Here is a 23,652-nt window from a genome sequence, read left to right on the forward strand (position 1 = left end):
TGTGTTGTTCTCCTTCATTCATCTCTAACAAAGATCCATGGCAATCAGAATTTTATCTTTCCAGGTACTTGGTCAACTGCCCATGACTACTTTATGCTGGTGAATGACCATGAGCAAGTGATCTACCCCTCGTACTCTAAGTTATTTCACAAGAAATAGCGCTTTCTACATTGAATTCGCCTAATCATGGAAATTATACCGACTAATCGCAATGCTTGCTGAATCTCTCAAATCTCTTTACTCAGTCTTGGCCAAGCCAGTCCAGGTTGAATGTCAACCTCTATATTCCTACTTCGGCTACCCCGCACTCTCTGCGATTGCGGGGAGGCAAATTACGGGTCCTTTTGAGCAAAATACCACGCTTCTAATTGGCCCGAGGTAATTAGTCCAAGTCGGGGGACATTTCCCCATTTAACTTGGACATTTGCCTGACTCTTTTTAACCTGAAGAACTGATCTCTTTTTGCCGAAAGCTGCAATCCCCTGGGTATTAACCCCTGCGATATGCATATGCCGCTGAGCGTATGTCTAAGAAATAAGCGATTTTGTGCTTCTGTGCGTCATTCTTGACGATCTGAAGGTGTTCAGGGGTTGGCCGCGAAGATCGACTCATTCACGCGACACGGTCAATTGAGTGATTGACAGGGACTCAAGACGGAAACAGAAGCATTCATGATGGCTAAGAGAACGTGGTCGGACTCTGCTGCGGCGACCAGCGCTGATGCGGCGGTATGTCTTGACGTCCTCATTATGAGAATTGGCTGACAAGACAGGCCCCGACACCAGCTCGTCCAAATGGGAACGGGAGAACAGCTTCTCATCGACAAAGCATCACGGGCGTCGTGTCTAACGACGGTACTGTTCCTCAGATCTCACGCAAGATCAAGGCGTGCGCAGCATGTCGGAAACACAAGGTGAGACCGAGAAGCCGCAGAGTATGAGTGAGAGTTAATTGTGGTGATAGATCAAATGCTTGATGGATGAAAGTGGCCCGCCATGTCGGAGATGTGCAGAGAGAAATCTAGGATGTGTCTTGAGCAAAAGTCTCCAAACTATCATGGATGAAAAGTCACAGTAAGCTTTAACCACTTCAGCTCCAGTACCTCATAATAACCAACACACCCAGATTCTCCGAATCCGTGGTCCAAGATCTAGAGCAAATGCACAGCGCTCTAAGACAAGTCATGACCAAACTCAGCCTCCCAGAACTTCCACCCCTACAGAGTATCAACTCCCGAGAAGAAGGGTCACCACCTAAAGACGACCATGCAAATACGTCACATCACCTATCTGTATCACAAGAGGAATTCCGTGGTCCCTCATGTGATAACTCACCAAAAGCGACGCCTGAGGATGAGGGCCTTCCTTATGTGCCTATTCACTCACTTTATACTCTTACTAAACTCAGCGCTTTACGATCACCGGATAATCCTGAAGCCCAAAAAGGAAACGCCATCAACGACTTTATCGCTCGCGGTGCGCTTTCGCTAGCAGATGCAGAAAGTCTCTTTTCTCTGTATCGCGACCGTTTAGATCGGTATATGTACGGAATCGGCTGTCGATACATGACCCTCGAAGAGCTCCGCCGCAAGAGTCCAATCCTCTCCGCTGCTACACTCACAGTAGCTGCACTACACGACCCAAAAGCCGATAACATCTACGGAATCTGCAGTGGAGAGTTCCGACGCCTCATGGAAAAGTCAATGTTTGAGCGCCGCATTGATCGTGATTATCTTCGCGCCATGTGTGTTGCTTCATATTGGCTTAGCGATCTTTCTTGGATGCTCTCGGGATATGCTATTCGACGCGCTGCGGAGTGTAATTTGCATAATAGCTATAACCAGGCTATCAAGGAGCAGAGTCAGGAGGCGGCGGATTGTGCTCGACTGTGGTATATACTGTACATCTGTGATCAACACCTTGCTACTTTGTACGGACGGCCTTCGATTGTTCAGGAGGATTCGTCGATTCAGGGATGGGAGCAGTTCTTGAAGTCACCAGTTGCGACGGAGGAGGATAAGCGGTTGACTGGCCAGGTTATGCTGGTTAGTATTCTGCGAAATATCCGTGAGCTCTTTGGGACGGATAAGGGTGAGCCGATTCCGAGGGTATACCTGAATCACATACTGCAGTTCAGAAGGCAGTTGGATGAGTGGTATACTCGATGGATGGGAGAATTACCTGGTAAGTCAACATCAGCGCTTATCCCCGAATTATACTAACCTCCCGCAGAGCAATGGACCCAAATCGGCTCATTCCCTCGAAAAGGAACAATCCTTCACTACAACTTCGCCCAGATCCATCTCTACTCACACATCTTCCGCGGTCTCTCCAACGACGCCCCCATCCCTCATTATTTCCTCGACTGCGCAATGCAAGCCGTCAACGCCGCAACAGCCATCATCGACCTCATAATAACCGACCCAGACGTCGCAGTCGGCATTGTAGGAATGCCCTCGTACATGCTCTCCATGACCGCCTTTGCCTGCATGTTCCTCATAAAAGTCGCAGTGAAGTACGGCAGCGATCTGATCGAGCGCCAGCGCGTTCACGATCTAACGACGAATCTGGTCCGGCAGTTTAGATCGCTGAAAGCTGGGAAGTGGCATCTTGCGAATCTCATGGCGGGCGGGTTGGAGCGCATGACTGCGACACTGGCCACACCAGACCTGGGACAGGTACAGCCTGCGGTGTATAATAATGCGGTTGAGCATGTTGATATGGTGATGCCGGGGAATCAGGTGTATACTGATATGGATGGGGATACGTTCTTTGACTACGATATGAGTTTTGGGCTCTCGCCGGTTTTTCGGTTTGATCCGAGTATGTTTACGGTTGATGCTTCGGGACAGTCGCTCCCGACGTATCCCGAGGCTGATTATGGGATGAGGCCGCAATAGGATGGTTGAACGGGCGTTTTGTTTGGGAATACCTGGTTGTTTGTATGTGATAGGACTTGGGTATGAAGCTGAAGAGATCATTCTTATCCGTTGTATGGCTGAAAGAGACTCCGTGATCGGATAACTACCCCGTATCTGAGTGAACCATGGCTAGAGATGTATCATATCTGCTCCCCCAATCTACATGACGATCCCCTCCACCTGCTGCAGTTTCTCTCCACAGTTTGTCCATCTCGGATTTCGTTCCGTCGACTCCGCATCATCTTCTGCGGGGGACGCGGATAACCTCATTCACCCCGCGATAGTGGATCAATCTTATCCGATGAGACAACCATTTAAACACATCAACTCACTCACCTCATCACTAACACAATCACTAACACAATCACTAGCCTAGCTATAGCAAACACCAAAATGGCCAATACACAGCATATCCTCATCACAGGCGCCGGTGGCTTCATCGGCCAAGAAATCATAGCCCCCCTCCTCAACTCCTCACCCTCTATCCATCTCACAATAACCGACATCTCTGAACCTCCCGTCCCAACTCAAAACGCCCAACGCATAACTTCTCTCGCCGCAGATCTCACCAACCCTTCTGTCGTCGAGCAACTCATAACGTCTCAGCCCTTCCAAGCAGTTTATCTCTTCCACGGGCTCATGTCCGGCGGTTCAGAAGCAAATCTCGATCTCGGTCTTAAAGTCAACGTTGATTCAGTGCGCTATGTTCTCGATGCCCTGAGGAATAAACTCCCCGGGGTCAAAGTTGTGTTTTCGAGTTCTTGTGCTGTTTATGGACCGGAGGAGGGATATGTTACGGAAAAGACACTGCCGCAGCCGAGATCTTCGTATGGTGCAGAGAAGCTTATCGCTGAGTTGTTGGTGAATGACTTTTCGAGAAGGGGTTTGATCGATGGGCGCATCGTGAGATTGCCAACGGTGGTAGTTCGACCTGGAAAGCCCTCCGCCGCAGCATCGAGTTTCGCCTCAGGAATAGTCCGCGAAAGTCTCCAGGGCATTCCTAACGTCCTCCCCGTGCCGAAGGATATATCAATGTGGATCTGCAGCCCAGCGACTGTCATCAAGAACCTGATCAAGATCAAGGATATACCCGCTGACAAGTTTGGAGAGTCGAGGATTGTAAATCTTCCGGGTATTACTGTAAGTGTACAGGATATCCTCGATGCTGTTGAGAAGGTTGGTGGGAAAGAGGCGGTAGCTTATGTTAAAGAAGAGCAGGATGAGGCGTTGTATAAGATTGTTAAGAGCTGGCCGCCGTGGTTTGATGCGAGTAGGGCCAAGGGGCTTGGGTTGGATGGGGATGGGGAGTTGGTTGATGCTGTCAAGGCTTTTCAGGAGAGGTTGAAGAGTTCATCGTAGGACTTTTATTATTAAGTGATTCTATCTCTATCAATTCATAATGGGTATAGTCAAACATCCCGCAACTCCTCTCCTACAGCTTTGAAGACCTGACTCTTCGTGATACTGAGCTTGGCTCAATACGTCCAGAAGTAACCAAATGGTCAACATCCAAAGTATTAACGAGCTCAGGCGTCGCTTGATCCAGGCTAGTAATACCAGCAAGTCTCATAGATGTTTCAAGCTCATCCTTAAGAACTAAACAGTATGTTAGTCACTACCACACAAACACCATTCAGATACCTTACTCTGTGAAAGGTGCTCAACACCCTTTTGACCATACACCAACGAATACAAGAACGGTCTTGCAATTCCAACAGCAGTAGCCCCTAGGGCAATAGCCTTGAGGATATCAGATCCACGTTCAAAGCCTCCGTCGATGAAAATCTCAAGATGTTGGAAGGCTTCGGGGAACCGCTTTCGGACCTCGAGAAGGATGAGGATAGAAGCCTGAGCACTGCAGATCTGTCAGAAACCGTCTGTTCCAAGTGGATAGCAGTGAACTTACCCATCGAGAGATCTTCCACCGTGATTACTCAACATAACACCCTCAACACCATACTCAACCGCCAACTTGACATCCTCCACAGTCTGGACACCCTTCAGCACAATCGGCACAGAGCTCTCCCGTCTTATCCACTCCAAATCCTCCCACGAAAGACTCTTGTCGATATACTGCCCCATCAACCGTCCGAGTCCACTGCCCTTACCATCTTTACTGCTCTCACTACCGCTCATGGCAGATTTTATAACAACAGCTTGGGGGGCTCGTTCATCGGCCTCGCGTTTTCCGGGAACGGGGGCGTCGACGGTTACGAAGATGGCTTTTATGCCCAGGGAGCGAGCGCGGCGGAGAAGTTCAATTGTTTTGGGGCGGTGAGAGTTTACGTAGAGTTGGAGGAAGAAGGGATGGCCTGATGGAGCTGCGCCGATGATGTTGGGGAGAGAGTATGAAGCGTTGCTCGAGATCTAACAAGGTCAGTAGATATTCACTTTGAACATGGTAAGTGGCTTACGATCTCAAAGATTCCTTCACTAGCAGCTGCTCTACTCCAACCAAGCTCACCATCCGGATGCGCCAGCGTCGCCATGGCAGCAGGACACATGATGAACGGCGCCTTACTCTCCAGGCCGAGAATATTCCTCTTTATACTGACTTCAGCGACATTTCGTAGGATTCTTGGGCGGAGCATGACTCTGCGGATGAGTTCCTTGTTCTTGGAGACTGTGACTAAATCGGTGGCGGCGGAGGAGTAGAAGGCCCATGCTTTTGGTGATAGCGCTTTTTGCGCCGCGAGGGAGAAGTCGTGTGCTGAGAGGATTTGATCGAGGGAGGGGACGGAGGAGGGGAGTTGGATTTCTGGAGATGTTAGTGAGTGTAGTGTAAGAGGGTGAGGGTGAGGGTGAATACCTCGAGGGGAGGGGATGTTGGGAGATTCGGACTCCATTGCTGCGAGATCACTCATGATGGCGGTTACAATTGTTCAGTCCACTGAAATAAACCTGATTGTCACAGTATTCGACTTGGATTGAGGTTCTACTGTTATCGTCGGCTCATCATGCGCCGTCTTCTTATATCTTTACGTAGTATCTGTAGATCATCTTAGTGCTATATCAGTCCCCGCAATCGGACTCCTCACCTTTAATCATGACCCGTCTCTCGGGCTATTTTGGCGCGAGTGGCACCGCGGCATCGACACGGTCATGTTGCCGGTGGCCCAGATTTGCCTTGTTCGGCCTTCTCTCCGATGTACCTCAGTTGAGCCAAACGAGCACTCACTTATGAAGAAATGGATACAAGAGATTTGTATGATCATACAAGAATTCACATTATCTAACTTTTATCTCATTTTTTAATCTGGAGTTTCAGCGCTCAGCCGATTGTCGGGATGGTGAAGCCCATCGTGCTACTGTCGTAATTCGATACCATGATTTGAGCAAGTCATGATGAGAAGATGAAGGGTTTAGCCGTATGCAGGCTCATCTCACTAAAGTTTCCCAGAAACATCTTTCCGACACAACTTGGTTCGGCTCACAGTGAACGAAGTCAACTCTGAGCAAGAACTACGACTGCTTCATTCACCAAGAACCTGCTTGCTTGCTTCACTCATCAGGCTTCCATTTCACTCGAAATACCTGATATTACAATATATACTACCCTAATAACACACTCCCCTACTCAATAACAATATCCTCTCCCAATCTCCGAAGCGGCAACTCCTCCACCATCTTCTCCAACCGTCCACACCTCTTAACAACATCCTTCGCCTCCTCTGGAAATCCCATCCTCATCCTCCCAACCCTCTCCCACACGATCCTCCCCTCCCTCTCCGTCCTCTCAACAACAAGAAGCATTACAAGCGCCTCTTCCACAAACCACAGCACCGTCATTTGTTCACCGCGCGCATGGCGCTCAATGTACTCTCGCATTGAACCGGCCCCGCGACTCATCCGTATGTCTACGCTGACGCGGTTGAAGATCCACCCGTCGGGGTGAGAACGTGCTTTTACGCGGTCGAGAACGAAGGGATTGGGGACGTGGATGCCGTAGGGGCGGATGTGTAGGTTCGGTGGTGAGGGGGGCATGCCAGTTACAGCGGTCGAGGCGCCAAAGTCATAGGCTACGCTTCCGTCGCGGTTAACGAGAACGATGTTGGGTGAGTATGTCCAGCGGATAGAATTAGGGTCGTTGCGCGATACGTGCGTGGCAGAGACGTAGTGATGGTGGTTATGCTTGCGTTGAACGGCTTTTGTGTCAGGATCTACTACTGTGATAGAGGAGTAGAGATCAACGGGGCCTTTCCAACCTGCCCATGTCCAGCTGGGCATGTGAGGACGTCTTGTGGCGATGACACCTTCTTTGTGGTGCCAGAAACATGTTGAGAGAGCAAAGATGTCGCGGGTGCGTGGGAGACCTTGGACTGCTGGACCTTGATCCATTTGTGGTGCCCAGAGGGGAATGCCGAGGATGTTGAACATCTTACCGCGACCGACGGTGGTCTTGAGACGTCTTAACATTCCGAGGAACGCATCTAGCGAATCTCGGTCATAAGTCAAGTCTCGTCTTGTGTAGTTTCCGATATGTTGGTCTGCTTCTCGGAAGATGCTGAGCGTACTTGGGTCTTCAGCCTTGCCGGGTAGTCTCTTCCAACGCTCCCAGCTTCCATCGACGAATGAAACACCGTTGAATAGACCAGGACGCATAAAGTCACACATCCGCTGCTCTTCCATGTCATGGTAATACTCAAGCGGTAGGATGAGCGACTCAGGACAGCACATGCCCTCGCATTCCCAATACATCTGCTGATCCGTAAATATCAAGCGCCGTCTCGCAAGAAGACCTTCTTGATATGTCCAGCCTCGCTGATACCACGTTGAGTTCTTAATCGCCAACCGTGGATCTTGAAGACTCGATACAAGTGTGATGTTGGAGTTGACGAATTCGTACTTTGGCTGAGCCGGTCGTGTTCGTGATCCCACGCCAGGAAGGCCATAATCCGCATCCTCACCGCAAGCTGCAATGATGGCTAATATGGCACCTTCAAAGATATCATCCATCCTTGCAATCTGCTGCATCCGCTCCGCGGGTTGAACCTCCTCCATGCAAAGACGATCAACCCAGAGATATCTGACACCGAGATCTTTAGTCGCAATAACAGCGTCCCATACAACCTTGGGCCATGTTTCTGTCGTCTTGTTTCCCCAGACATAACTCAGAACCGCATACCGTTCTGTGATGGACGCAGTGACCACCTGAGGAGGATTCTTTGCGCAGTCGACGAGCTTGAAACCCGGCATCTCTCGCGTAACGGGCTTTCGGCCACATCGTCCCTGGTGATAGAATTCGCAGAACCGTAGCCAATCCACTCCAATAGACATATCAATAACGCCCTCCAACTCACGACCCCAAATACCACGTTTCTGCCAACCGGCATTATCGGTCATAGAATTCGCACGCGAATGCTTCCCTTCTGATCTAGCGCTGAGAAGTTCATTCGGTGGCTCAGGCATTGTTCGATAGAGCATACCAGACCCACGGAACCAATCAGCGCTCACATCCCAGCTCAACGCGCCATCACCGCTCTTTTTGGGCACGACGCCTAGATATGCTGGGCTAACGCCTTTGATCTTATTCTTTGCTGAGTGGCCCTGCTCAAACATGCTCTGATTGTCGATGAGGTAATTTGTATCGCGACTTGAGAAACCAGAGAGATATAGATCGCCCTCTCCTTCGCTGGGAATGTGCACTGAGAGAAAGAGCTTGCAGAGGGGACATTTTGTCATGAAGCGATTCTCTTCAAGCTCCTTTAACCGCCCTAACGAATGCTCCTTGTTCTCAAACGTATCCGCAGATGTTGGATTCAGAGCTCTCGTGAAGAAATCATCCATGGTGTCAAACGTAGAGTCGATATCAGCCGCCCAACCCGCACACGCAGTGCACAGATTGGGGTCTTGCGCCTGCCCTCCCGATCTATCAGAATGCGCCGAGGGACTGCGACTCTTGCGCCAGCTGATTCTCCGTATGAGAGAAGCTCTCCTGGGCTCTCGGTCGTCATCAGCCGGGGGAGGATCCACAGTGAGATGCTGCATCATGTTCTTGAGAGGGTTCCGTGACCGACGCCTCTCGACGCCACCGCCTGGTGAGACGGGAGGCGTGATGGTCGGAGTACCTGGGTCCAGCATATCCGGCATTGTCACATACAATCGTGAGAGAGTGAGTTTGGTGAGTTTTGAGTTCGGCTGCCCGAAGATGAAGTCGTTTTGGCGCCGTTGAAGCTCCGTGATTCTCGGGGGGAAACCGGGTGTCTTTGACCCCCGTCTCGGCTGCTAGATTCCGGTTCTCCACTCTTGGCGCTGGCGCCAAAGATAAAAAAAGAATAGAAAGGGAAAAAAAAAAAGAGCAGGGGTGTTTCTTATTAGTGGCGTTTGAATAAGGGGAATAAACGCTGAAGAGAAATAAAAAGGGAGAGTTGAGATGTAGAATACTCGGTAGATGATGAGTAGTAGGCAGTCGCTATAAAAAGAAGCAGAGCCGCTGCCAAGTTAAATATCAGGCGGTTATTTCGAGATCAATACAACCAACAGACTTGTCAAAGTCCTTAAAACGCGGCGCAGGTTGGTTCGTGAAGCGGGGCTTGGGGGCCAAGGGATGGAGACAAAGTAGAGAAGGAAGAAAGAAGCGGTAAAGAAGAAGAGGTCCTTTCAGTTATAAGAGAAGAGTCATCAAATATTAGAGAAGATTCGCTGATGGTATATTACTCGCCTCAAATTAGATATTGGTAGAAAAAGCGGCAGCGAGATTCGATCCGAGATGAACACAGCAAGGATCAATTGAGACACCCACACGGACTAATTCTCAACCTGGGCGATAATACCACCAAAAAGACTTGAATAAAGACTGCATTTAATCAAAAAGAGCCTGATATTTTGCGAACGAGGCTGGCGTACACAGCCTCACTTGGCAATGACTTGGCAGGTTGAAAGATGCAGAGGATGAAAAAAATGAGCAAAGATTCACGATGACGTAATTTGATGATTGTGAAACAGCCTCACAATTACTGACGACTGTGCTCTGTATTGGGTAGGCATGACTGAGCTGTACAAGTGGGTTGTTAGGTGGCTTTTGAATCCTTTTATGGCGCAGCGATCACAGAATCTCACTCAGATCAAACGCTTTGACGAGATGTACCCTGTAGGATCTGGTTTGATCCGCAGCTAGAGAGATGATCCTGTCGCCAAAGATAGATCATGAGTGCGACGGGATCTCACTGTTAATACACTGCCTTTTTCAAGAATGATTCCATCAAGACTTTGACTGCCTTTCACTGGGTGAACAGCATCGCACCCATGTCAAACCGGACCGTCGCGCTCCTCCATGCCAACATCGAACCAGAAACGCCATCTTTTTGGTCGTCTCCATGAAACAGCCCAAAAGAGGGGTCAAATTCATCTGATCTTATCCATCTCTAGCATAATTCCCAGCTTAGCCTCCAACGGTTGCAGCGGCTATCTCGGATTTCTCAAGGATCATCTGCTTCTATCTCTTGCGTGTGACATTGTTTAGTACAGAGCTAGGAAACTCTAATAGCCTCACCATACACAATATCATGTCGCTCCGATAATAACTGCAAGAATCGAGATCTATGTGCTATTGGTCAGTTCCATGTAAGGCGAGTCAGGATATCACATGAGATGAGGTTCATGTTCAAGGCATGCAAGCTTCAATTGTCTCTAAAACTGCGCTACCATCGAAAGTTGGCGGTTCCAGTTCATCGCCAGCATGCCTCTTTCTTTCTTTCCATTCTTTCCATTGTACTTCCGACTTGCTCATTGATCTCGCATTGATGACCTCGCATCGAGATGTCCTCCTGTATCGTGTCATGGAAGCATGGTCCTTGAAGGCCTGCGAGTGTGGTTGTCATTGCCGAGGGTCGTTGGTGATGGAAGAAGGAATTTAGTGCTATCAAGTAATCAGGATCTGTTCTGTATATGATATTGTGTTTGGTAAGAGCTCACCTTGCAGCAAGAGCAGGTTTGGCCGCAGGCAGAGGCCTCGTGGTTACAGCAAGAGCTAGATAATGTCAGTAAACATTCGGTGTTTCATCACTACAACTCGTTCAAGCTCGAGGAGCATGAAGATGCAGTGGCAGATTGAGAGGAGCTCACCAGGGAGACATGTTGATAGTTGTTGGTGAAGAAGGTCTTCGAAAAAGTTGTAAGTGTTGAGTGTGTTGAAGAGTGAGATTGTTGGATGATGAACAAAACCCAATTTGAGCGAGATGAACCGCCCTTCTTATACTTTTCCAACCCTCATATTCTCAGCCATCTTCCATCATACTCCATCTCTCAGTTGCCTGATTATCGCATCCAGCGTGGGCATGGGCGTGGAGGAAGGTGGGAGTGACTCCACTCCATGTGCATCACCAACTTGTCTTGAATCCAACCAAGTCTCAGGGTCCTCCCAAGTCAAAGTGACCTTCACCCCGCATGCCCATGTACGATGTGGGAGGCCCATGTTTCTGTAATTGGCCGAGATGATGCATAGTGGTTGCGCCGAGCCTCCACTACAGGGAGAGCTCTCCACCGCGAAGCTCAAGCTCAAGCTCTACTCGCGCCGTCCCGAGATGCAGCCACTGCGAAACGAGTTTCATGGCTGCCAGCGTTGCAATACAGACTTGATCCTATTGAACCGAACGGCATTAGATGTGGAACTGGCAGTTTCTTTCCAGAATAGGTAGGATTGGTATGCTACTGAGGCCTGCTGCTGACCTCGCAATGGGATCGCCACGTAACGCATGCAGATGTAGTTCTCAAGACATGCCCAGTATCTATGGATGTCTTAGCTTGAGCCGATTTCCGATAGCTCAGTCTAGCTGCCAGGGACAAGGCAACACCTGAAGCAAGTCATGCTTCTATGGAACTTGGACGATTGGGAGTGGGGGTTCATCCCAGCGATGATAGAGCTTTAGAACGGCTCAAGCCGGACTGACTAAAATAGCTTCGTTCCTTGTCCACACCGGTGAGTAGGGGCCTGAACTAGGGTTGCAAGAGAAAGACAAGAAGGATGTTGTACCTCGAGACCCTGCGTTGAAGCCGGGGTAGTTCCCCTTCGGGCCTACCGAGATGTCTTGTCCTGTACGTGGACGAATCAAGAGAATCGATATGCCGGATGGGGGTACACAGAGTGAGAAGGCGTAAGAGGAAGCGATGAGAACGGATATGAACATGTGAGGAATAAGAGTTAGACTTATTCGCCGAGTGGGGTAGTGAACCAAGACAACGAGACGGACGGATAATGTGAGGCAACCAATAGCAGACGAGCTATGTTTGATGGATGGTCATGTTAAAGTGAAGCCAACGACAATCGAGTAACGTTTGCCGCTGAAATGATAATCAACAGCCAAGATAATCATGCAGTAGCTGCATAACGAGGGCTAGTTCATCATCGTGATACGTGAACGTGACGAACCAGTGTGATGAACAAGCCTATCAACAACAACGGAGTGTGATAGGCACAAGTGAGACGAATCGATGAGGGATAATCGAGAACAACGTGGGCATGGATGGGGACCACAAAACCCGATACATTGACGGTTCAGAGTCCATCAGTTCTGTACCATTCATGCATGCATCCCGCGCATGCATCTTTAGCAAGATTGGGCAATGATTGGTGTGTTGGGTCCTCTTACACCAAGTGAGGATGGGAAACACAAGGCAGTGAAAGTATATCCTAAAGCACTTGTGAAAGCGTAGGACTATTACGCCCGTGCATGATGAGACTTTAGTCATGGGAAACCCATGGGGCTACCGGAGGTGTGGGTGCGGATGTGGGAGTGAAAATGGGATCGAGAGTGTGTGATTGATCCACGGGAAACGATGAGCTGTCGTGACCCACGTCTAACGCGGCAAACGGACATGATGATAGGGAAGAAGATATCTTGAGAGAAATAACGGAGAGAAAGAGGGGCTAGACAAAGAATGAAGCTGGGACATGAGAGATAACGGCGGAGACTTACATCTGTGCATGACGATCATGCTAAGACATGAGAATGCCTACTGTCTTCAACACCAGGTATCTCTGGTAGAGTGATCATTATTGGATCAGCTGAAGCCAAGCGTCTTCTCTCTGCCCTTCTACAACACACCAAGGGCAGAACAACATCATCTCATCATGAGCATCAACTACTTCACTACATCATCATCACACACCAAAGTCCGCTATCACACGGAGGGAATCCGGGATCCAGGCATCGTTTCCATACGAGGGAACCGAGAGTCTCCCCACCCGGTCCGAGCTGATAGTAATGACACCTGAGTTGGTCTTGTATCCAGTCATAATAATCTCAAGGCGTGGGATGGGGACAAGGTCTCGGAACTCGGCTGGGTAGTTTGTATCATCATGGAAAGTCGAACCGGGATATCTCTCGTGGGGGGACTCAGGGATATGGCTTTGTCGTGAGACTCAGGAGTAACAAGGCCGTGATAATGGGGCCATGGGTCGTGGACCATGCGAAAGGGCGTGGGCGAGCTTGTTGAGGTAAATGTTGTATCCACGGTCGGAGAAGTTGAGTTGAGTCCGGGTTGAGGTCGAGGTCGGTACCGAGGGAGACCGAAGGAAGCGATGAACAAAAGGAGGCGAGTTCTCTCGATCCAAGAGAAGGATTCCGTGATGATCGAGGCTGGTGGCTGAAGATAGTCGAGCTGCTGTTATATTACTTCCATGGAAGAACTTGAGTCCACCGATCCATGGGACTTTTCGGGCATAGCAAACGGACACTGATCAGAGAAGTATTCTCTCCCAGGTGCAGGGCGATTCAAGACTTTCACCTGTAATCGGCGATCAATGACCAAGCAAGTGCTTGTTCATCTTGAAGACTCCAAGAGTCAAACCAAGGGACAACCTCATTCTTATACTCATTTCTCACCGTCTCAGCCTTATCAACAACCCCCAGGGTCCTCCCGCTAGACGCTGCAACAATGATGCAACGCACACTACATCAGCATCGACAATATCCGTGATCAACTTTATTTCTGGCTGTTTTTCGAGGCCATCGCATCAAATTTGGTGGTGTTGGCACTGGAAAAGACATCAGGGTTGGCCATCAAGGTGCTCACGTGTCTATCCGGGTTCTCAAAACCAGATAGGGCAGGCACATGACGATAGTGACGTGATGGAAAGATACAACTGAATTCTACTGAATTGAGTAAAGATAAAAAGTACTCTTATATCTTGGACTTAAAACGACCTTTATGGATAGAAGATAATTGGTTGACTGATGAAAATGATGTTATGACTGTTTACTGTGAAATGGCCGCAGATTAATGAAACAGCAATTTGTTACTCTTCCAAGTCAAACGGTTCCCTCTGAAACTTTTGGAGTGAATTATATATTCAAAAGCAAGACTTGACCAAAAACCTTGTACTCTTTTCAAATACGACAAAGTGCAATGTTGTTGGGTTGTTGGTATATGTACTCCCAGCTCCAGCAGGACCAGCATAGCTTGCTTTGCATCATGTATGTCACAACATTTGCACCCCCGACCTCGACTCTCTTTCGGTCCCAATCAGCCTCAAATTCAACTGCTTCCATTCTCACACATCAACCAAAGAAGCTGCCCGCTCCAAAAATTCAAAGACGATATTCAGATGACAATTTCTTCCCCATCCCCCAATACTCGAGTGATATGCCGAGAGACAAAGCTATCTTTGCGTTTATGATCTTTTCAACCTTGAGATTGCAGATCAGTTCTATGATATTCCGTCCATGTATAACCACTCCTGGCCAGACAGCTATCTTCCATCAACTTCACGATGAAACCCCTTGCCTCGCAGGCTCGTCCTCCTGTACATCGATACATCTCCTCAGGTTTCCTCGACTGAGGACAATTCAGTGTTATGTCTCTTACAATTTTTACATTAACTCGATTTGACGATTGTACTTTCCTTCTAGTTGCTTGGGTCGGGAGATCCTACATTCGATATCCAACACTCCCTCGAACCCATCATCTTGTATACAAGTTTGAATATCTCGACGCTACAAAGGCTCCAATTCTTCGACCCTACATCATTGCCATGACTAAAATACCGGTAGATCCAGGATGTAGTCTGTTCTAGATAATATCACGGTATGTCTTCTGGTCTTTTCTTTTTTTGGTTCGAGTGTAGCGTTACCTCGCCTGCCACTGTTCATCGTCAAGGCATTGAATTAGTACCCCGACAAGGTCAAAGATAGGACCTAAGTACTTGCTTCTTCTGGTCTTGCGTTTAAAACTCATTTAAAATAGGGCGAGACTTTTGCTACGCTGATGCTACTGGTCTTGATCAAGAGACATAACCAAACGGTCTAAAGACCTACTAAGTTAGACTAAACTTGCCTAAGTCTTTTTGTCGTTTGGGATAAAGGTCCTAAATTTTCTTGCCTCCAGTTTTGGCGCCACTTCATTACAATACATGTCTTCAATTGAGTTACAATTACAATTATCATCTGAACTATCCTATCAGTCCTTTTCAACACCTTGCCTCAAATGCATAATGCATCCCGTCCTATCATACAAAGCAATCCCCAGTAAGTAATCATACAGAAGGCCTCTAGGCTCTACGCATCGGAACCTTTGGCTTCTCAACATACATGCGGATGCGCGTGTACAACTAAAACTGCGCAAATCCCGGCACAAAATCACAAAGGAGGACAGGCAATACTCTCCCTCTCATACCCCTCTTCATCCTCGCAACTCGGGTGAGCAAGTCCATCGTAGACTCTGTTGGCAGCTCGGGGATCTCATCACCGCAGCCTGATACTTTGTATGCCGCCTTTCGTCGGCCAGACCATGGTTTTATAGGGACAAAAGGTCCGTTGTGTGCTGCTTGTGTGAGACACTTTGTCTCGTAGTGACGATCGATCAAGGCCCATTGAAGTAGGCGGGGGTAGAGCTTTGCTGCTTCGGTGACAGATCTCGCAATGACTTCACCTCGTCTTCCGGTTGTGAGGTATGCCAGCCTTGCACCGTGACGGACAAGGAGCTTGAAGCATTTGAAGGCTCCGATGCTAGCAGCAAACATCAATGGTGTTCCCTTCCCATGCCACTCGCGCTCAATGTCGAGACCGACGTCAAGTAGCACCTGCAGGAGCTTCGGATCGTCATCAAGGATAACGGAACATGCTGGAGTGTATTTCTCTTCCGGTTCAGAGTTCACTAAGCGAGCACGATACTTGCGTGGCATGCGCTTGATGATCGCTTTGAGCTCCATAGGCGATAAATTCCTATTAGCAAGAATCTCGCTGAGTAAGAGCGGTTCCTGTTCTGCAAGTCGATAAAAGTCAAAGTTTCCGTTCAGTACAAATGACATGCCCTCGGCACCCCCAGAAATCGCACTCGTGAGAGTACTTCCGGTGCCTGGGCTTGCCTCGTAGGGATCCGCCCCAAGCTCAATCAACTGGCGAAGGACATCCACATCGCCATGAACCGCTTCGAAAGGAATGTTGTAGAATGTCACAGGGCTTGCGCCATTTTCCAATAGGCAGCGAGTTACTTGGAGGTCGCCGTGGGCGAGAGATCGCTCCAGGGCTGATGAGCCGTGGGCACACAAAAGATTCGGGTTGGCGCCCGCTCTCAAGAGTGATAACACCATATCCATTTGACCATAGCCAGCAGCCAGGTGTAGGGGGGTTACAAGTTCTGAGTCTTGCGCATTGACATCGGCTCCACTTTTGATGAGGAGTTTGGCCACTTGGTGATATGTCGTTGCGCCATAAAATTGATGGCCGCCATCTCTGGCAAGGCAATGTATCACATCATGCAGAACCGTACTGTGGGTTGCGTCAGTATTGCCCGAAGTAACCTCCTTTCTCAAGTTCAGAGCGTAACGTAGAACTTTCTCTTGAATGCTCTCATCTGCAGAGAACTCGAACCCAGCAGTAAGCCCAAAGGCCCTAATCTTAGCCCTGCTACTTGTCAGTATGACCTCTTGTTCTTCTACGTATCACTTACCAGTATACCTGAGCATGCTCAGTTAGATGGTTGATGAATATCTGAAGTACCCGTATCTGATGTTCAATAATATCATGGCCACTATTCCGGGAGGAGTTGAAAAGGGCTTGGATCGGTGAGATTGGGAGATGGAACCATATCATCCTCGCTTTCAAATAACCATCTAAGCACAGTTTGAAGAAGGAGTGTGCTTTTTCTGGAGGGATAAAAATGTCGGTTGCCATCAGCGTTCGAAAATTCAGGCATGCGCTAAGAAGTGCGTTGTAGCCATGAGGCCAATGTTCCTCACACCCAGCCACGAAACCACTAAACCCCAACTCCACCAGTTCTAGCATAGGCCGGATCTTGTTGGTCGTTGCCGTGTAACTGAGAAGGGTACAGCCTCCACAAGGCATTATGGCAGACGCTAAGTCCTTCCGTGAGGTGTGGTCAAGGATAGACGTGAACAAAGGGTCACGGCTTAGTTGATAACGGTCTATCGTATCTGCTATCATGGCGCCTAGTTGTCTTGGTTCGGAGTTTTTCTGCTGGTGGGTTGTTTCGCCATGAGATGACTCTGGCAGCGACTTACTGTCAGAGTCGTCATCTTGGTCTGGGACTGGGTTCAATGAGATGATACCCATATCCTGGGGATTATCGTAATCCAACAAATTGTCTTTCATATACTGAATCAATTCTTGATTGCCGCCAACGATTGCCAAGAACAGAGGGGTTCTTCCTGACAGGTCTCTCACACTGAACAGACTTTCCGAGTATCTCTTCAATATCTTCACACAATCCAGGGAACCAGCCTTTGCAGCGAGGTGGGCGCATGTTCTGCCAAATCGTGGACTAGTAGCAGTGATCTTGTCAGCTAGAGGTGTGGCCTCTAAGAGTGTTGTGAGGGCATCACGATGCCCACCGGCTGCCGCGAACTGCAAGGCATTGTAAGTATCGCGATCCTCCATGTGTTCGTAAACGCCTAGCCAAGGAAACTCTGCCGATCCGACTTTCTCGATGATCATTTCAAGAATAACCACATATCCAAGCTTAGCGGCAAGAAGGTAGGCACTGATGGAATTTGGCGGCGCCAAAGAGGCATCTGCGCCTCGTTCAATCAGCAATCGCGCCAGGAGGATCCTCTTTGAACAGATCGCTATCGTGAGCAAGGACGGGGATGATGCGGGGAATCTCAATGGTAAAGCACTAAGGAGAGAAAAAGAGTTAGTCAGACGCTGCATAGGGATGTCAGAAGACCCGAGATCTCCATCCTAAGTTGCGCAAGAACTTAGTGAGGGAGGATGAGTTTAGAAAACTTGAGGGAAGTGTAGGATGAGTTGAGGAAAACTTGGTAAGTGTAGGATAGAAGACTTACGGAGTAATTTCCAAGCCGTCAACGTCCATTCCGCAATCAATGAGCTGACCTAAAATCTCCACAGCAATCGCTTCATCGGGTACTCGTACGAGCTCCGTGAAGGTATAGTGTTGCTGCTGCCTAATCTGATGTGGCTTCGTGCCACAGAGAAGGGGTCGAATCATGCCAACGTCCAAGGGCTGGTTATCAGCTAGGAAGGTCTCAAAGACCGATTTCCCTTCCAGGCTCCGCCGAGGATTGTGCACGTTGCAGCCGCATTGAACGAGTAGCTTGACGAATTCTGACATGCGGAAGCTGACGGCCTTCGATAGCAGATGTGCCGCCTCGTCTTCGTTGAAAAAGCCCATGATCCCTAGCTCGCCGTCCTGCAGATTTTTGTCGTCAAACCAAGTAGCCAAGATAGCGGCGGCAAACGGGATGTGCCATGTCTCCCATCTCGGAAGACTGACAGACTCCTGCCCTTTCGTTGCTATACAGCTGACTGCCCACTTTTTAGTCTCCTTTTCGTAATCTGCAAGGGCCCCGGCTTTCACTAAGCACGATATAGCCATGCATATGAAAGAGGTGAGGAAATAGAGGTTTGTAGGATGTTCAAGCGAATGTCTGCTAAGCAATGGGAGGACATCCTGTGTAAACCGCAGCCAAATGCCTCGTCCAGTTGAGTCTCGCGATTTGAGGACTTCTGGCGTAAGAAGCTGCATGTAGGCGCTGCGTGTCATGCTTGGAGAGCAGGATGGGTGTGACGATGGGCTACTAGTCAATCGACCTTCCTTCAATAGCTTGACGTTTGTGATGACTGTCTCTGCTGCCGTTGTGCCATCAGCGAATGGCCGAGAGGGTCCAGCCCTGTCAAGTACCAATGAGACCAGCTCCGGGCAAGCCGACATGTTAAGTGACTTGAGGAGTAATTCATCATTCATGTTAGCCTGAGGAAAGAGATGGAACAGTTGTTGTACAAGCCCCGTATTGCCCCATTCGACGGCCCATCGAGCCAGGTTCTCGTTGCCCTCCGCTCGTAGATACCCTTGACTTTTCTCGAGCAGAAACCAGGCTGCAAACGGGGCGGCGGCCGTGGAAGTCTTGGGAGACTGCTGAAGAGCCTCGACGTGACAAAACGCTGACTGCAGTGGCGTATACCCTTCTTCATCGACGGCGTTCAAGTTGCGGATCTTGTAAGGATCGTTGTCCCACAGGAATCTGAGTATGTCGTCTTCGTTAGTAGCGGCGAAGTAGTGCCAAACATTGCGGCCGCCATTATCCTTGTCAAAAGTCGGTGCAGCGTGTTCGAGAATCAGCTTAGCCATAGGACTAACTTCATTACAGACCATGAGTGGTGTGCGACCACTCGAATCTCTGGCTCTTATTTCGGCCCCAGCTTGAATCAGCATGTCGAGAATCTCATTCTGTGCAGATTCAGCAGCCATGTGGAGAAGAGTCTCCTCCTTATCGTATTTGAAGTTGGGATAGAATCTTGGGTCTTTGATCAGACGATCCACCAAGATCACATTGAAGTCCAAAACAGCAGTCCTAACGACAGCCGCAAAGTTGCTGTCTTTCAATGTGTCCACCTTTCCATCAGCCAAGGGGGAAAGCCTAATGTTGGCGTGCACCATGAGTCGAGCTACCAGCTCTTGGAGCCAATTGTGCTCTGTGGACTCCCTTTCGATGTCGACCAGTGTCAAATCATAGATGTATGTGAGCAAACGGGCAAACCGAGTTCGATGAAGCAGACCGCGCTTGACTACAGGCTCTCGCTGTAAAAGGAGACAAAAAGAAGGGTCCAGCGCACCTGCTTTAGCGATGTCAGTGGATCCCTGGCTGGCATTTGTAAATCCTTTGATGATGTTTGTAAAGATTGTTTCATGTTTGGCCTTCATTGCAGTCCAAAACGCCAAGCCTGCTAGTGATACCTCTTCAGTAGCATTTTTCCAAGAATAATGAAACGTGCAGTCTGCGCCCTTCTCGACAAGCAATAGGATAGTTGCCGCCTGATCAATTTCAGAGTCATTACCAACGAGGAGAGTCGACCACGATACTGGCTCCGTACGCGTGATAAGAACCTTGCTGCCTACGAGCGCGCAATATAGTGGCGTGCCGAGAAGACCGGGTTGGTTGACGTTGGCGCCCATTGAAAGAAGGTCTCTGCAAAGATTAGGCAACCCGAGGGCAGCAGCAATATGAAGTGGTAAGACAGATCCGTTGCAGAGCGCATCAGTTAGCTCGAGAAGACATCTTGGCGAAAGGGCCATCGTGCCGAATGTTCGAGGGTATGTCTCCCTGGCATACTCAAGAACCCACTGTACAAAGTTGTACGACTTTTGCATACGGAAGAGGGAGCAGACTTGGGGCCGAAGTTTTTGCCAGTAGATCTCTGCGTATTTGGGCCACCGTATAGCCGCTATTCTATATGCTGGCTCTATTATGCGGCGTGACTGGACTAATGTGACCTCTTTGTTGTATTCTGCGGGTTCGCGATCATTTTCAAGCGAATTAAGGATATTCAGCCAAGCGGAGACATCTTCGGGTCTTGCTTCTCCCTGTTCATCGTCATAGGGGGTCTGTACAGGTGATTCGATAGCCTCTGGGTCATATTCCTTCTGGACCAGAAGTTGGGGCAATGGTTCTGATTCGAGTAGGGTGAGCCGAAGTGAGATATCCTCGAGAGTGTCTGAGATTCCGAGCACGAAGGCTAGTTTGGATCGAATATCATGGAGTGATGATCTGGCGGCTTTGATCCCATCAGAAGTGGCGAGATGGTGAAATGACTTTATGGCAGTGAGGAGTATCTCATACCCATCGACAATTGGCCACTCTTGTGAAGGGTCATTTTCGGATCCTGAGGCGCTAGGGGTGATACCCAGGGTGCTATCGGCGGTATCATTGTCTGCAGATAACTCAACGATGAGGGACTCAAGACTATAAAGTGTGCCTCCAAGGAGTCTTAACTCGATGGTCAGGGTTTTGAGGTCATTTCTGTCAGCTTTGGCTCCGTTCCCTGCTGTTACGGAAGCAGATGCAGATGCCTTCAGATGTGCACTGATGCAGACACAAGCTTCAAATGTGGAATCCTTCAATGTGCGTATGGTCTTCAACAGTGGAGGCGACATTTTGCTGACTCAAGCTCATGTTGTTTCTGTTGTTGCTGTGATGATAGCTTCTCTACGAAGCATAAGAAATCGAGATTGTACCATCGAGCGCGAGATGAAGAAGTTGAGTATGAAAGTTAAACATTCGTCAGTGGAGGCTCAAGGCTACCGATGTCATGGGTTGGCCGTGGTGGATGTGGAGGTAATGGTTACCAATCAGCACAATTGATAGCGGAGCTTGGACCACTTAAGCTGCAGTGGCCTCGCAGAAATTCAAGACCTCGAGCCTAAGTGACAAGAATAATTGTACAAGTTTAGAACAGTTTATGATAGACTTAGTATAGGTTTTGGGCACATTTTATATAGTTTAGTAAATATTTGGCATATGTTTGACCAAGGTACCAATAGTTAGGTGCTGGCTACAGGTCTCTAGCCTCTGCACACCCGAGGCAACCTGGACAGTTCACAAAAAATGGCACTTCACGAACGAAGCATAATAAACTACCAAGCTAGGGGAGGCGAGAAAACCTCAGGCCTCGAGCCGAAGTGGCAAGAATAATTATATCAGTTTAGAAGAGTTTAGGATAGGTTTAGTATAATCTTCTAGTAGATTTAGTTGTAGTAAACTATTTAAATAAGTTTAATAAATTTAGGGAAGACTTTTTATCTATTAAGCTAAGGTATTTACCGCCTCAAGTCTCTGTGCATCCTGATAAGGTAACTTGAAGGTTATAAGAAAGCATAACACTTCATTAACAAACCATGGACATCCAGCCAAGTTGCGGAGGCAAAGAAAGCTTCGGACCTCGACCCTAAGTGACAAAAATACTTAGGTAAGTTAGCATAATCTTAGAAGACTCTTTAATGAGTTTGTTTTAACATCATATGCCAAGGTCCTAAGTTTCTTGCTCCCTGTGCCCAAGCTGAATCTTCTGGTTGCGAAACGTCGTGATCGTAGCAGTCGTAGTATGCAGCCCGAGTGCTTTTGAGTACTGTTAGGGGTTTGCAGTGCTAAAGAGCCGCATTGTGGCTTGTGAAAATGAATAGAAACTCAATTTACTGGCATCGATTACGTCCAGAAAGGGCCCATAAGATAAATACGGATTGGAGGAAATATAAAGTCAGCACCAGTAAATTATTGGACATTCATTCCAACGGGTGACATGAGAACTAAGCTTCATGTAACCAAGCTTCATCAAGTGAGCACACGACCACCATAATGGATCTAGAACCAATGAGGAAACGTAGAAGTCACTAATCTGCCAGACCGTTGAACAATCCGCAACTTCTCAATCGGTGCATCAATACTAAAATCTGAAACTACTGTATCGCAAATCCTTCTCAAGATTCGCTATCAAATGATTGTCGCCGGCTGACTCACACGGAGTGATCAAGACGAACCAAAACACCAGCTTCCTCATTCGGAATCATACAAGCCCCTCTCCGAATTGCCTCATCAATCAACATCTCCAAGATAAATGTACAAAAACTAAGCCAAGACCTTTACAACAGCTCATTCAAAAACCTAGAATCCCAAATCAGTAAAAATATAAACACAATGTCATCTATAACAATCCGCCCCGCCACAATCGATGACAGCGACTCAATCGCAAACATCCACTACGAAGCACTACAGTTCTACCACGACTTCTACGCCGCCTTCTTCCAGCTCCATCCCCGCGATCTAATCCCCCTCGCGACAAGAAACGCCCTGCAGAATCCGGGGCAGCAGCACTTCTTGGTAGCTGAGCAGGCGGGGAAGACAGTCGGGTTTGTGCGCTATAAAGAAGTCTTTAAAGACAAAAAGCCGAACTCGAACGCGAAGCCCACGGCGTCAGTATGGACGGTTAAAAAACACATGGAGGAACTATGGGCTTGGTTTAATGAGAGAAGTGAAGAGATTGATGCATCCAAAGAAAAAGCCGTTGATGGGAAAGATCATATTGGTAAGTGTTTTCTTTGTTGTGACTTCAAGTAAAGTGGCTTGCGTCTAATGCGGCGTAGAGGTGATGCATCTCATGGTCCACCCAGACCATCAACGGAAAGGCATCGGGGGCCTATTGCTCCAATCCGTTACCGAAAAAGCCGACACCGCTAATGTCCCAACGCTGATCGTATCCTCCGTCGAGGGCCACGGCCTCTACAGAAAGCACGGCTTCGAGTCGCTGGGCACATGGACAGTCGACAACGAGGAATGGGCGCATAAGATCGCGGAGCACGAAAAGGCGATCGGATATACAGACGGAGTTATCGACATCGAGGACAAGTACAGAGGGATACGCGAGGTCGAAGATAGCATGATCCGGCAGCCCAGCATCCGTGTTGCATGATTCGCCAATCTCTGCAATTTAGTGTGGATACATAACACCGTACCGTTCTCTAGTTCGTATTCGTTTTCTCTTCCA

At 48.7% G+C, this 23,652-nt stretch overlaps 6 protein-coding genes across 6 annotated transcripts; 3 read left to right on the forward strand and 3 right to left on the reverse strand.

The window, feature by feature from the left end:
* The first annotated feature begins 432 nt into the window (after positions 1 to 432).
* On the forward strand, positions 433 to 3,054 carry FOBCDRAFT_252142 (uncharacterized protein). Its single transcript, XM_031188880.3, has 5 exons — positions 433 to 728; positions 773 to 913; positions 964 to 1,073; positions 1,126 to 2,183; positions 2,232 to 3,054. Exons 1-5 carry the CDS (start codon positions 672 to 674, stop codon positions 2,897 to 2,899), a joined length of 2,034 nt encoding a protein of 677 aa, XP_031036145.3. The 5' UTR covers positions 433 to 671; the 3' UTR covers positions 2,900 to 3,054.
* Positions 3,055 to 3,184: 130 nt separating this feature from the next.
* On the forward strand, positions 3,185 to 4,327 carry FOBCDRAFT_229001 (uncharacterized protein). Its single transcript, XM_031188879.3, has one exon. It carries the CDS (start codon positions 3,314 to 3,316, stop codon positions 4,277 to 4,279), a length of 966 nt encoding a protein of 321 aa, XP_031036144.2. The 5' UTR covers positions 3,185 to 3,313; the 3' UTR covers positions 4,280 to 4,327.
* On the reverse strand, positions 4,328 to 5,891 carry FOBCDRAFT_229002 (FMN-dependent dehydrogenase). Its single transcript, XM_031188877.3, has 5 exons — positions 5,730 to 5,891; positions 5,335 to 5,678; positions 4,827 to 5,287; positions 4,567 to 4,775; positions 4,328 to 4,516 (listed from the first exon to the last, which is right to left on the reverse strand). The coding sequence occupies exons 1-5, from the start codon at positions 5,782 to 5,784 to the stop codon at positions 4,353 to 4,355; spliced, it is 1,233 nt and encodes a 410-aa protein (XP_031036142.1). The 5' UTR covers positions 5,785 to 5,891; the 3' UTR covers positions 4,328 to 4,352.
* Positions 5,892 to 6,493: 602 nt separating this feature from the next.
* On the reverse strand, positions 6,494 to 9,080 carry FOBCDRAFT_296871 (heterokaryon incompatibility protein-domain-containing protein; the record flags this gene model as incomplete). The annotated part of the gene is made up of 1 exon (XM_031188876.3): positions 6,494 to 9,080. Exon 1 carries the CDS (start codon positions 9,008 to 9,010, stop codon positions 6,494 to 6,496), a length of 2,517 nt encoding a protein of 838 aa, XP_031036141.2. The 5' UTR covers positions 9,011 to 9,080.
* A 6,190-nt stretch (positions 9,081 to 15,270) lies between these two features.
* Positions 15,271 to 21,363, reverse strand: FOBCDRAFT_229009 (ankyrin repeat-containing domain protein). The gene is made up of 3 exons (XM_059609798.1): positions 18,162 to 21,363; positions 16,808 to 17,992; positions 15,271 to 16,761 (listed from the first exon to the last, which is right to left on the reverse strand). Exons 1-3 carry the CDS (start codon positions 21,266 to 21,268, stop codon positions 15,468 to 15,470), a joined length of 5,586 nt encoding a protein of 1,861 aa, XP_059465595.1. The 5' UTR covers positions 21,269 to 21,363; the 3' UTR covers positions 15,271 to 15,467.
* A 1,138-nt stretch (positions 21,364 to 22,501) lies between these two features.
* Positions 22,502 to 23,651, forward strand: FOBCDRAFT_229011 (acyl-CoA N-acyltransferase). Its single transcript, XM_031188871.3, has 2 exons — positions 22,502 to 23,193; positions 23,252 to 23,651. The coding sequence occupies exons 1-2, from the start codon at positions 22,806 to 22,808 to the stop codon at positions 23,575 to 23,577; spliced, it is 714 nt and encodes a 237-aa protein (XP_031036136.2). The 5' UTR covers positions 22,502 to 22,805; the 3' UTR covers positions 23,578 to 23,651.
* Position 23,652: the final 1 nt, after the last annotated feature.

The sequence above is a fragment of the Fusarium oxysporum genome, chromosome VIII (genome assembly GCF_013085055.1).
Source record: "Fusarium oxysporum Fo47 chromosome VIII, complete sequence".
Classification (NCBI taxonomy): Eukaryota; Fungi; Ascomycota; class Sordariomycetes; order Hypocreales; family Nectriaceae; genus Fusarium; species Fusarium oxysporum.